This window comes from Pholcus phalangioides, unplaced genomic scaffold, assembly GCF_987345545.1.
Source record: "Pholcus phalangioides strain wild (caught in Gottingen) unplaced genomic scaffold, Ppha-v1.0 ptg000010l_1, whole genome shotgun sequence".
Classification (NCBI taxonomy): Eukaryota; Metazoa; Arthropoda; class Arachnida; order Araneae; family Pholcidae; genus Pholcus; species Pholcus phalangioides.
The window spans coordinates 26,216,098-26,229,182 of NW_028301603.1; the positions used below are offsets into that span (position 1 = coordinate 26,216,098).

General features: G+C 37.5%; 1 protein-coding gene across 1 annotated transcript in view; it reads right to left on the reverse strand.

The window, feature by feature from the left end:
* Positions 1 to 11,553, reverse strand: part of mael (germ-plasm component protein maelstrom) — a 110,138-nt gene extending 98,585 nt beyond the window's left edge. Inside the window, exons 1-2 of the mRNA XM_089237941.1 lie at positions 11,101 to 11,553; positions 8,999 to 9,106 (exon numbers count right to left, since the gene is read on the reverse strand). Coding sequence (XP_089094067.1) covers positions 8,999 to 9,106; positions 11,101 to 11,232 — 240 coding nt within the window. The 5' untranslated portion in view covers positions 11,233 to 11,553. The remainder of the gene's footprint in view (positions 1 to 8,998; positions 9,107 to 11,100) is intronic.
* Positions 11,554 to 13,085: the final 1,532 nt, after the last annotated feature.

Consider the following 13,085-nt stretch of genomic DNA (forward strand, 5'->3'; position numbering starts at 1 on the left):
GCGATCTTTTTTCCAGGGCCATGTTCAGGCGATGTTTTGACGGGCGATGTTTTGACGTAGACCCCATTTGCTGTACTAGACCTGTTGCTCTCTATGGCGAGACTTGTAAAAGGTTCAGAAAATAGACCCTACCACACCCCACGAAGGTGAAAATTTACTAAGCAATATACAGTCACCTCTCAGTATTTGCCGGGTTACATTTTGGGGTTCACCGCAAATAACATAACTTAACGCCATAAACTTTTGTTTTCAAGTATCTCGTTTATATCTTCAGGATGTCTACCATATACCAAGAGCAACAACCTTCCCAACTTCATATATTGAAGGACCGGACACATCCCACTTTCCATCTCAATCTCCCAACTTCATACAATAGCTACGTCGCATTCTACATGGGATATGTGTAGCGTATTGTTATGCTACATTCCCATGATTCAAGGATCCAAACAATTCAGCAGGCAATAAGTCATAGCTGCCAACTTTTGAAAATGAAAATTCGGGAGATTTAAGAACTTTTCGGGAGATCGAGCGATGAAGATAAAATTCGGGAGACTTGGCAGTTACGATAAGTGAACTAGGCAAGTTCCAGATCAAAACATTTATTGCTACAATTTACTTAGAATAAGTTACACGTTAGAGTTCAAATGAATACATGTTAATTCTGAAAGACAACACTGATTTGTAAAATGACAAAAATAGGTCCACCCAAATACAGCCGAGGATCAGCTCCTACTATTAGTGTCACATCGTTAAACAATTCGTATGTCCTATGTCGAGAACGAAGTGTCCCCTTTTTCAGGTGAAGCGAAAGATGTTGACCACTCAAGGAAGCTCCTCTCAGGAACCTATAGGAGTCGGAGCACCATTCCGAAGTTGCACCACTAGTAGAACTCGCTGAATCCTACCAATTGGCGAAACATGCTATCGACCATCGGCACTACGTTGAAGACCTAATTGTACATAAGAACAGGTTGTCATATCATAGTAGGGATCACCCGACCCTTTCAAGGAATCACATTTCATCTGACTAGTATGCACAATAAATTACTATTAATGACTAGAAGATTAAGTTTGAACCAACTACCTGGACCCGCTGAAGTAGCCTAGCTTAGATCACGTTCTTATGACATTAGTATTATCACAACAACTAGTTGTTAGTAGAGGTTATTCAGCCATCAACCCCACTGAGTGGAGTGAGAAGATCGAACAGCTTGGAAGTTAGGAGATTGAATGCACATTTTCAGGTTTATCCAGCGTATTTATAATAGCTAAAAACAAGTTTCTGTTCTCTGCGCACTGAGTGAACGAGTTTCCTCCGGCGCATCAGTAAAACTATGACGTCAAAATCCTGTTGATTTACATATCCTAACACAATAAGAATTATTTCGGATATTCTGTTTTTCTGGTTAGCAATAGTTCGATAACTGTGAACGAAGCCGGCCAGACTTTTATCCATGATATTGACAAGGCTATTGAGGGTGAGACTAAGACAACGCATTGTACATAATCAGCGGAAGTCTGCAGCCCTCCACTAATTAAACAAGGTAATTGAAAACAATTATTTCTTTACAAAGAATAATAACTTATATTGAACATAATCATCAAAGGTCATTGACATAACCAGATCCTCGCCAGGGGGAAGGACCTATTGTTAGCTAGTTAACTAGGGGGGATTATCGGGACATCGGTATCGGAACACGTAAGGGGAGACCCAAAGGGGAAACATGTTACATATGCATTTGGGACAGTGAAACTATTTAGTAGTCTTTAGTCCACATATAGTCAGACAGTTTTGTCCCTTTTAGCTTTGCAGACGATGGGATGACTCCACAATCTCTCACTCTATTACTGGGTTAAATTATCTTGAGCTGTAGCAGTTTGTTCACTTGTCTATCTCCTCTCATAGAACAAGCTGCACCCTATAGGGGATAACCTCTTTGGCATGACCTTTATGGAATGCCCATCCACCTTTGTATGTCCTGGTTTGTCATTGAAAACATCTATATAATTGGTAAACTTCCCATAATTGTTAAGGGAAGTTGTGCGAAGTATTCGTTGTGCGATCTCCTCTGTAGCTTAGTGGTCAGAGCACTCGTCCGGCAATCGAGGGACCCGGGTTCGACTCCCGGTGGAGGCAGAGATGAGTTTTTTTGCCACTGTGGTGGTCGAGTGGTTATAGTCACGGACTCGCGATGCGAGGATCCGGGTTCGAACCTCACAGTGGTGGTCGGCTGAAGTTGGTTTTCTGTGGTTCCCAACTTCAAGGCGCAAATGCGAGCCGATCTCCCGGTTAAAAAAGTCTCGCCACAGAGAGCAACAGTCCGACAACAATAAATCATTCAATCATAACACTTCACTCATAGTTAGAAAAACTAGTGGCAGATGGCAGCACTATACATAACAAGCATTACAGAGAAACAACAAAAAACTTCACGTCAGGTTTCACTACACGTACAGCACATTCCCGCATGTACCGATTCGTTGTCGTTGGGAGGTTTCCGCGGGGGGGGGGGGTGCATGTGTGGTGTAGCAGTAGTAGGTAGGGCCTCCAAAAAATGGCTCGGGGATCCATGATGTTCTTAAGTCAGCCACCTCGTTGGGCAGTTTGCCTGTTGTGGCGTTGTATTTGTATTTGTATCAGTGCAAATCCCACTTGTAATGTGCTCTTGGAGATTTTCACTCGTACTGATTTCCAAAGACTATATATAACTTCATGTCAAAACTTTTTGGTGTGAGGCCCAGGTTCGCAACATCAACACACACAGAAAGCATGAGTATTCTCACACGATACTCACATATTCTCACCAATCCAATAGTTTTTCACCCATTGTTTTCTGTTCAGCTTCTCTCATATTACATCGATGGTTTCTGATATATCAGTGATCATAGCCCTTCTCTTATCTGTCAGTGCAGAGCAATACCCTGAAATCTGCATCTTGGGCGAAGATTAACCCCATGTGATTTACTTTGGTGATATATGGTCTTATCTTATTGACATGCAGTTCTTTGAGTTGCCATCCTAAAATTCCACCAGCACGGAACGCTGTCTGGTCAACTGCATTACTATTACGGGTCCCTGCCAAGTCTTCAATAACATATATTGAAGTTGATCGTAAGACTGGTACTTTATCACCTATCTTGAAATTCTTTTCCCTAGACTGAAGATTATATTGGTTTGTGTTGCTGGCTTGACTCTTCTCAGAGTTCTCATTAGCTACCTCTCACTTTGCTGATCTCTTGCAAATCCTCAATATACTCCTCAATGGAACGAGAAGCACCAAGCGGAATCTGCTTTTCACCAATCCAATAGTTTTTCACTAGATATAACGGTCCTGCTCCCCATACACTAGTTGAAATGGGGACACCCCCCCCCCCCCGTGGTGCTATGAGGCACCTCTTTGTATGCGAATAATAGCAAAGGTTCATAGCCCAATTACGACTATTTTCCTACATATTCTTATTCGGCAAGTGCTTGAGGGTTCTGTTCCACCTTTCCACTACTTCCGGGCTCTCTGGGTGTCTTGGTGTTGCAAACCTGGGCATCACACCAAAAAGTTTTGACGTGAAGTTCATACCGATCGAAGGGCCATCTTAAGAGTATCATGGGCTCCTGAGCCAAGTGGTTTTTCAGAGACCCTACCTGGTAAATCCTAGAAAATATCAACCGGATCTCATTTTCTGAGGCCCCTCTTCTCTTGAGGTGCCCAGGTGGGCCCATGTGTTAAGACGGCACTGACCGATCGGTACATATAATATTCGGAAATCTGATACGAGTGAAAATCTCCAACAGTATATTGCAAGTGGGATTTGCACTGATATTTCTCACAGTATGGCCTTTGCCCAATGAGGGAACACATCTATAGCACAGATGGTGAACTTATGTCCATGGCCAGACGGGGCTCTAATATCCCCACACAATCTACGCTCCACACGTCGAAGGGTGGTTGATCACACGATCGGCTGAATCCAGAGCCGCAGTGTGCCTTCACGGGAGCAGACTTTTCCTTGGTGGCCTTCTTGAAATGGTAATTATGGGGGAAAATTCAACTTTTGTGTAAAGGCCCTGCCATTCGACTCTGAGCCCAGGGACAGTGCCCAGTTGCTCCAGATAGTTATGGCGCTGGATGAATCAGAGTTCTGTCCCGGTAAGAAATCTGCCTCCGTGGGTGACATGTTTTGCAGGTTTCACAATATTTCTTGACAACCTTCCAGCACTGGCAAAAAGAATGAATACTTAATCCTCTGTTGTCTTGTTTTCACTCAAATGTCTCAATATTGATGTAAACAGACTTATTTTCAATGCCGATCCACGCTTACGGAACAGCACCACGACTTGCTTCACTCTTCCACAGCAGACTTCATCATTATGCATCATGATTCCTTTGCTGATCTCGTTTATTTGGTATTTCTCTGAGTTTCCACACATCTTCCAAAGACCCATTTTCCCTTTGCTAAAAAGGGAAAATGGGATCAAAATTATCCTAATACATGTCGGGCCCATCCTTTTCTAGAGTTATATCCGTAGTGTATTCCACAGAACTGATCTGCACACCTGTACAGACACCCATATCGTTCTCATAGTTTGGCCCATTTATCAGACTTAAAACCAGTAAATTGCCCCAAGAGAGCGTCGTAATGCTTCCAGACATATTAACATTTCATTTATCAACTTACTTCACAAGTGATCAGCACATATCCGTGCTTGCCGTCACTGGTCTTCATCACGTATATTTTCAGGGAGACTATCTCGCTTTCATCAAAGACGTGATTTTTATTTTCTTCCAGGATATGAAATCATGATTTTTTTTAATTTAAATCAGATTTTTTTGATTACAATTAACTGACTGCTTATCAATTAAAACAAATCTTGTTAATCATTAACAATGCATATTTTCATATCACCTAACTTTTAAATTGTGTTAATTGCTCAAATTTAATTAAACATTTAATGAATACACTACGAATGAACTAACTACAAGCAAAAATTAAGAACGCCAAAAATCTGTTTATGTAATATGAAAAGTCACTTGAACCTAAATTAACTTCATAGACTAAAATTTTTTTATAGAGAAAAGTGCTTTTATTCACTCATGGCCTCAAAACTAGTGAAAAGTGACCAAAATGTTTAAAATAGTGACCTAAGTATTTGTAAAAAGTGATCAAATAATGACCTAAATAGTTGTAAAAAAAGTGTCTAAATTTTAACAATCTGCAATCATATGAACCGTTTTCACGAAACTTTACATTTCAATGGAACTTTTACAAATTGATTATTTTTACACGAGAAATAATTAAATCAAACTAACCATTTTGTTAAACAGGAAAGTTTTGAATAACTTAGCAAATTTATCAACCTATATTCACTGTTTGCTGTAGAAAATGGTGCAGCCTGAATTTTTCAAGCACGCGTGTTCGGAATTCGCTATTATTTTTTCTTCTAATGTATCCGCTGAGGGACATTTCCAATTCTATATCCCAAATTGACAATACATTCAACAATATTAGAATCTTGTGATGAATTCTTCAGACATGATCTGCAAAAAATATGTCATGATTTAAAGTGTTTCAATTTAGACTATCACTACTAAACAATCTTTAGAAATGTGTCATTTTCAAGACAAAGTGGTAGAAATACCTCGCTGCTTAACCACCTTTCAAAAATGTAACGTTTTCAAGACAAAGTTTTAGAAATACATTGATTTTGTTAAGCAAAGTTTATTGTATCTATGTTAAGCATTCCGAAAGTAACAAAGCTTGAAATTCTCAGCACAACAGATGTTTTCAATACTTATTAGGTATCTCCGGTTTAACATCAAAAATATTTTCTTAAGAGCTACATGAATGACAACAATCCCATTTTTTTTTTCTTATTGGCCCATATGTAAATTTACTGTAATATAAAATCACGAACTCGAAAATGACCTGTTAATAAGCAACCAAAATTAGTAACAATTTTATGTAACGTAAGTCAGTGACGTTTTTATGTTACGGAAATTGGTTATGTTTTTGTGTCAAGTTTTCAATTAATTCTTGTTGATTCATTTAACTTCCTTGATGTTTGATAAAACTTACATCCACTAGTAGGAACGCAAAAATTAATCGTAATCCAAGCTGGGCATAAAATAAAAAATAAGTAAAAGTTTACAAATCAAACAATAAAGTATACATTAAAAAAAACCTCATGACATTTTGTTGACTGCTTCTGTTGACTCGTGTGTGTGTGTGTGTGACACTGTTTTCCTCTAATTTCTTAAAAAACCCTACTCATTTTTTCTTTCAGTGTTTTCAGACGAAATTGCTCACTTCCGATGTCTACAAAGTTTTTTCTCTTATCCCTACTTCTATCATTTTTTCTGCCGTGTTCAGCATAATTATCAATGATGACAACTGAATTTCCAACTCTTTTTCTTCTGCTTTTAGTCTTTGATTCTCATCTGGTCGTGAAACTTTCTTATCAAAAGTTTTTGGTGCTGAAGTCTGTCTGTACCAAGATAGTTCTGATACAAGCTGCAAACAGCTTTCAGAAGATTGGCATCAACATCAATATCTAGGATTTTACGAATGAGGAAAGTCTCTGAATCAATACTCTGAATTATCTCTTCTATTAATTCTGGAATTTTTCTTCATTAATTCTGGAATTATTTCCTTCATTCATTATTATTTCTTTTATCAATTCTGGAATTATTTCCTTTATTATTATTTTCTTCATTAATGCTGAAATTATTTTTTATTAATGCTGGAATTATCTTTCATTAATTACGGAATTATCTTTCATTAATTACAGAATTATCTTTCATTAATTACAGAATTATCTTTCATTAATTACAGAATTATCTTTCATTAATGCTGGAGTCATTGCTTTCATGTATTTTGGAACTGAAATTATCTTTCATTAATTCTGGAATTTTTGTTCATCAATGTTGAATTCTCTTTCATTAAAACTAGAATTTTTCTCCCATTAATTCTGGAATTCTTTCTCTCGTCAGTGTTGAATTATCTCTTATCAATGCTGAATTATCTTTCATTTATTTTGGAACTGAAATTATTTTATTAATTCTAGAATTTTTCCTTCATTAATTCTGGAATTGTCGTTCGTTAACGCTTTCATTAATTTTGGAATTTTATTAATGCTGGAATTATCTTTAATACTGAAATTTCATTAATTTTGGAATTATCTCATAGATGCAGAAATTATTTCTTTCGTTTATTGTTTTAAACGATGTCATAAGAAAATAACGGGGATTTTATGTTTTCACCGAGTCACGTGATCTTCCGACGAATGATGTTGCGGACGACGTTCTCAGCACTGCCAAGGCGAAGACCGCTGACGTCATACTCCCTCTAGCTTGATGGTGCAAACAGTGCGTCCGTATTTCAAGATTCCGAAAACCGAACTTTTTTTTTAGCTCGAAATTCAGTTTTTTAATCAATCGGAGACTACGCGGATTTCTACGCCATGTTCACACCCAAATGCAGGAAACCTTGACAGAACCAGCATCTTGATGAATTCCACAAAAAAAAAAAAAAACCGGAACATACACAAAGGCGTTCTATAAGTTACAGTAAGGCGACTAGATAAGGAGCCCTTATAGTCCTTATTCTAGTGGCTATAAGTTACAGTAGCAACGGCGAGGTTGATGCCACAGCATGACTCAAATTACGTCATCGAAAGCAAAAGTTGAAGAGGGAAATTTCAGAGAACCCTGATTGGCGCAAAAGCACCAAATTTCCTCAGAAAATCAATGTTATGGTGCAGTATGTAACAGGAAATTGCTAATGGCGCAGCAATCCCATCCCTGCTTATAGCTTGTGTTGCCCCTCTTCCCCGGACCATTAAATCATCCACGGAGGAGTGGTGATATTGGCCACTTGGTATGGTGGGAAACACTAACCTACAGCTGTTTGGAAATAGTGGAGGTGTACACAGTTTTGGGAAAGGCAAGGCAAATGCATTTTGGTTGAATGTTCTGACTTTTCATTGCTGGGTGAGATGCCCCCCCCCTTCCGCCTTGTCAGGAAAAAAACATGAGGTGGGGACTGAAGTGAAAAGAAAAACTTCTTTGCTCACAAGTAAAGAAAAAGAAAAATAGTGAGAAATTTGCCATGAACACATTTTTGGAAAAACCGCAAACTTTGCCAGACAAAAATTTCCCACGGAACAGTTTTCAAACCAGCCCAATTTGGAGGGAAAACCACCAATCTGGCAACTCTGATAGGGGATGTTGCTTTAGCTGTATGAAGAGAGGAAGAAAATAGGTGACCTTGAACCTATAATCTTCCTAGAAGAAAAGAAAAACGTAGCTACAGGAAAAGCGCAAGAGAAGGTCACGTTTTTTTTTCGTTAAAAAAGTAGAAAAGTGACCTGGGCCAGAAAATACGTAATAAAAGTGACCAGCTTCTAAAAAAAGTGACTTTTAAGGAAAAGTGACGTGTGCCGAGCCCTGAGAATATGATGTGTCATTGAAAGATGTACTGTGACTGGATTAGAGATGTGGATCCAGAGTTATATAGCAGCAAGTGTAATTACAGCAATGGCTTATCGAATTCCAAGTTTTCTCAAGTTAACCCATATATCTGATTGTAAAATCATTGACGACATAATAACAGGCAACCGTAGCAATGAAACTAAGCATTGTCAGTATTTCAAATTTCTCTTTCAAGTTCTCAACTTTCAAAAGAACATTTAAGTCTTCTGTAAGCATTTCCGGAAACCCCAGGAAAACGTTCAATGTTTCTTTAAAACGTTTATTTGGCACATACATTTTGTATCTTTTTCTGATACTAGAATTAGCACTGAAAAGTGTTTTCCAGAAAACTGGGAAAAAGACTACAAATACAAAAACAGCAAATATGAAATATGAGAGTACCAAGAGTTGAAGACAATGAAATTGAACGAATTAGGATCAATTGAGTTCGAAACATTCACACTACATTTCAAACTTAAAATACACATTTATAAATACTAATTAATAAATGAATGTCAGTAAATGAAACGAACTTCTACAGATGTACCATCAGAAGCTAGTTTCTTAACTTCTTGCTGCAAGCCCTTCTTCTGCACCTTTGCTCGGCACTTGTACTCCTCCTTCAGCTCAGCCGACATGGCCTGAAAAATACTGAAGTCTTTAGTTCTTAAATTTGAACTTGATAAATATGTAAACATGTAAGAACCACATTTGTGTTATTTCTAGGTGGTTTTGGCAGTCTCATCTTTTTGGCAGAGATGGACTTCAAGCTCTACCACCCTAGGCACTCGAAATTTTACCTCTCCTTTGAGACATTGTTTCATTCCTTAAATTTTTTCCTTGAAAAATTATGCCCTCCATACCCTTAGCTTTCAATTTTCAAAATGAAGCCATGTCTTTACTGTTTTTCTAAATGTGGTTTTGAATATTGTTTGTACATAATGTGATGCCGTAAAAATTTTGTAACTGTGATAAGATTATTAACAAGATTTATTTAACAAGTTTATTAACAATTATTATTTAACAAGATTATTGTGTCAATCAAGTTCATTGTGTATCAGAATTACAATCAAAAACTGCGATGCAAAATGTAAATCTGCCAAAACTTTTGAAGTCCAACTGGGAAAGAAAACTTCAACTCAAAATTTTTCACGTCATTCAGGTTAATTTGTTTTTCAATATCAAGTAATAGTGAATTATACTGCAAACATTAACAAGATAAAATACTTTGAACACAATTCACTCAAAGTACAATTTGTCAGCTCATACGTTTAGATTTTAAGAAAAACTACTGCCCAAAAAATTCAGAAATTTCTTACGTATATTTATATGTTTTGGTAAAACGCATCTCAAACTTTGATATCTGATCGTTCATTAGAATTTTATGAATTTTTAAATTTACAATTTCAATATTAGTCATCACTTGGCAAGTTTTGGGTCCCAACAGGTCCGACGAAAAGTCTAAGACCATAGACATGAAAGCCAGCAGAGAAAACATAGCAATGCTTAAAACCAACAAGCATAATAAAATATCACTATATAGACTTAACATAAGATATCCATTCTTTTAAATAAACAATGGTCCTTTGTTGTATAAATACCTAAATATTCTCTGTATAAAAAATATAGTCCGGGAATAAAAGTGATAATTCGAATACCTGTCCGTGGGAGAAGACAATCTAAAAAAAAGAACAAAATAGAACTGCTGTTTCAAAATTTAAAAGTATGTGAACTAGCGCCACCTATGATCGATCATTCTAGAAATTCAAAACAAACGGCAACCCAGTGCCTTTATGTTGGCTTTGGCGACTTAACATCAGAAAAAAGTCGCGAAGGGAAGTGGTGACCAATATGGAAGCTGTATTTGAAAAGTTCAACACGCGCGAGATGTAAAATAAACTGGTTTTCACTCCGATTTTCTCTTAGGGTTATGAATACCTTCAAAAACACCAAGTTATAGTGAATTTTGGCAGAATTATGAAGCGATGTAAATTTTTGAAGTGTTGTCATTGACTCATTGTCAAATAAAACCTTAAAACACTTTTCCATATTAGTTTTTCACAAGGAATGATGTAATTATTGGGCAGTCCATAGTAACCACCCTGACTAGGCTACTAGTGTTTTCCAACCTGGTGTTTAAGTACTCCCTAAAAGGTCTAAGATCGTTTCCATTTACTACCATTGAGAAATGACACATTTTGTACTGTAAAATTGCAATTTATTTGATTTTTTTAATATTGAAATTTAAAAAAAAATACATTGCGGATTTTATAGATGCTACTGGCCTTCAAAATTGTTCTCATACACCAGGATGCCCCAGAGCATTGACCAGCAACACGAGGGGTGGTCCGCTGAGCATCAAAACTAACCGTTGTAGTTTTGATCCTGGAATCTTTTATATTGAACCCAGAAAGCTTTATTTGCCCTAACTGTTGTATTATTTAAAATAGAGTCCTGGTTTTTATTATTTTCAATCCTGTATCTGGTCAAGCGGATTTGATGCGACTCAATTTGCCAACTATTACGTGGAATTACAAAATTTCCCAGTGGCATCTGGCGTTAAACATAATTGGATATTTTTCTAATTTGGTCGCCTGATGCATTGAAACTTTCATTTTTTAAATGCGGGACTCACCATCCAGATTGGCTCAGCTTCATCCTTGATATCTTGCAGACCGACGCGCTTTCCCGTTTCTCTGAAACGCTTCTCTTGCATCTCCTTCATGAGTATGGTGAAGCCACTTACGTCCGTCTTTTTCTTGGGCATTTCCTTGACTGTATTCACGTCAATGCTTGTCAACCTAGCCTGTACTTTGGCTATTAGTGAGCACGCTCTTCAACCTCAATATGACACACTTCTACACAATACTCCTGACCTCAAGATTGAAAAAATATTATATTTTTTTAGCCAGTCAGTCAAAGTCTTTGTTTTAGCAGGGCTTTTGGCTACAGCAAGGCCCTTTCCCTGCAGCTAGTATTTCTTTTAGCACGTCCTGCGAAGACAAGGTTTCTAGAATATATCTGCGAAGAGTAACTGTGCAGCAAAGCCGCTTGAAAGGACTCTTAATGCAGCTTTGCTGTGCAGTGTGCACCTGAGTCGCCAGATCCTTAGTCCCAAAGTTTCTAGAATCCGGCCAAAATCATCTTCAAAAGCAACCGAAAGCATCTAGAAAGCAACACAAGCACTCCCGCTTTACGTGCGGTGACCATTAATGTCGTATTTTCCGGGACTGACAATGAGGCTTTTTGCATTACGTGATATGTTTTTTGAGGGACATACCAGGGACGGCCCTGGACATACAAGGTAACCAATATGGCGACTTCCTGAAAGAAAACAAATCTAAATTAAAGAAACATATCAATGAATCGTATTTTTTCTCTTTAATGGGAGCGAAGATATTTTTAATTTTTTTTTTAACTTCAAGTTATAGATTTGCCTGTTTTTCCTTCAAAAAATGCTTGATTAAAGCTGCGGAATTTCTTCAATGTAATTTATATGGGCCCATAATTAATTTAAAAACATCCTAAACTATATGGATTGATGCAATTGGATAATATAAGACAATACGGGGACATTAATTCTCATTTTCTCGCTTGAAAAGATATAAATAAAAATTTGAAATCAACGCTATTACATGAATATCCACCTCAAAAGTGAGTCTGGCTCATTATTTTATATTTAATTTTCTAGGCTTCGTATCTCTAAGAGAGCTCAATATTTCGGAAACCAAAGGTTCAATTCAATTTTTAAAATTATTGATGTGAGAGACGGAAAACCCCACTAAATTTCCGCATTTCTACGCTAAAATCGGCAATTTTAACATTGATCTCTATCGGGATCATCCATTGTATGTCCCTTAGGAATGATGATGGTTATGACGTCTATTCGAAAAGCCTCATTGCAGAGAGTGAACAGTTATGCATTATGAATTCGTTTTTTAACCCTTTACCGATTCTTTTAGGATACTGGGAGGTTTGTGAAAATAACCTATTTTTGCTTTCTGAAATGGACTCGTCCAAATTTTTACCGCTCACCTACTCCCCGTCCTTCCTTACCATTCAGTTCTTATTCATACCAGCCACAGCACCGTTCCTTTTTCGTTTCAAGATACCCTGTGGAGACAAATCGTCAACTGAAATCACCCTTCTTTATATAGCATTTTTCTTTATGTTGTGGTGAGATTCGATTTGTATTTCATCTGACAGATGGCGGCACATGTAAAGCCGACGCCATCCTATTGTCACGCGTGAAATGGCGGTAGAAGGGATCGAACCATCAAGCGCTCAACATGTCGCTCCCGTGGATTTTTTATTTTGTCTTATGTTTTGTGTTGTAAATAAAATAATTATTTTAAGAAATTAATCAATTATCCTGAATCCTTCGTTTTATACAAATCGCGAAACCTAATAACCCAAAGTATGGCGACCGCGGACTTCAAACAAGTTCCAGTTTCTTCATGCGGCACGAGGCAATCTACGGGCGTTTCCCCGTGAGTGAACTTTCGCTTTCCGGAACTTGACATCATTTTTCCTGGATTTTCAGCATGGAAGTAAGAGCCGTTCAGATACCACTTTTTAACCACCATGATCCAGCGCTGTGGTTCATCATGAGTGAAAGCA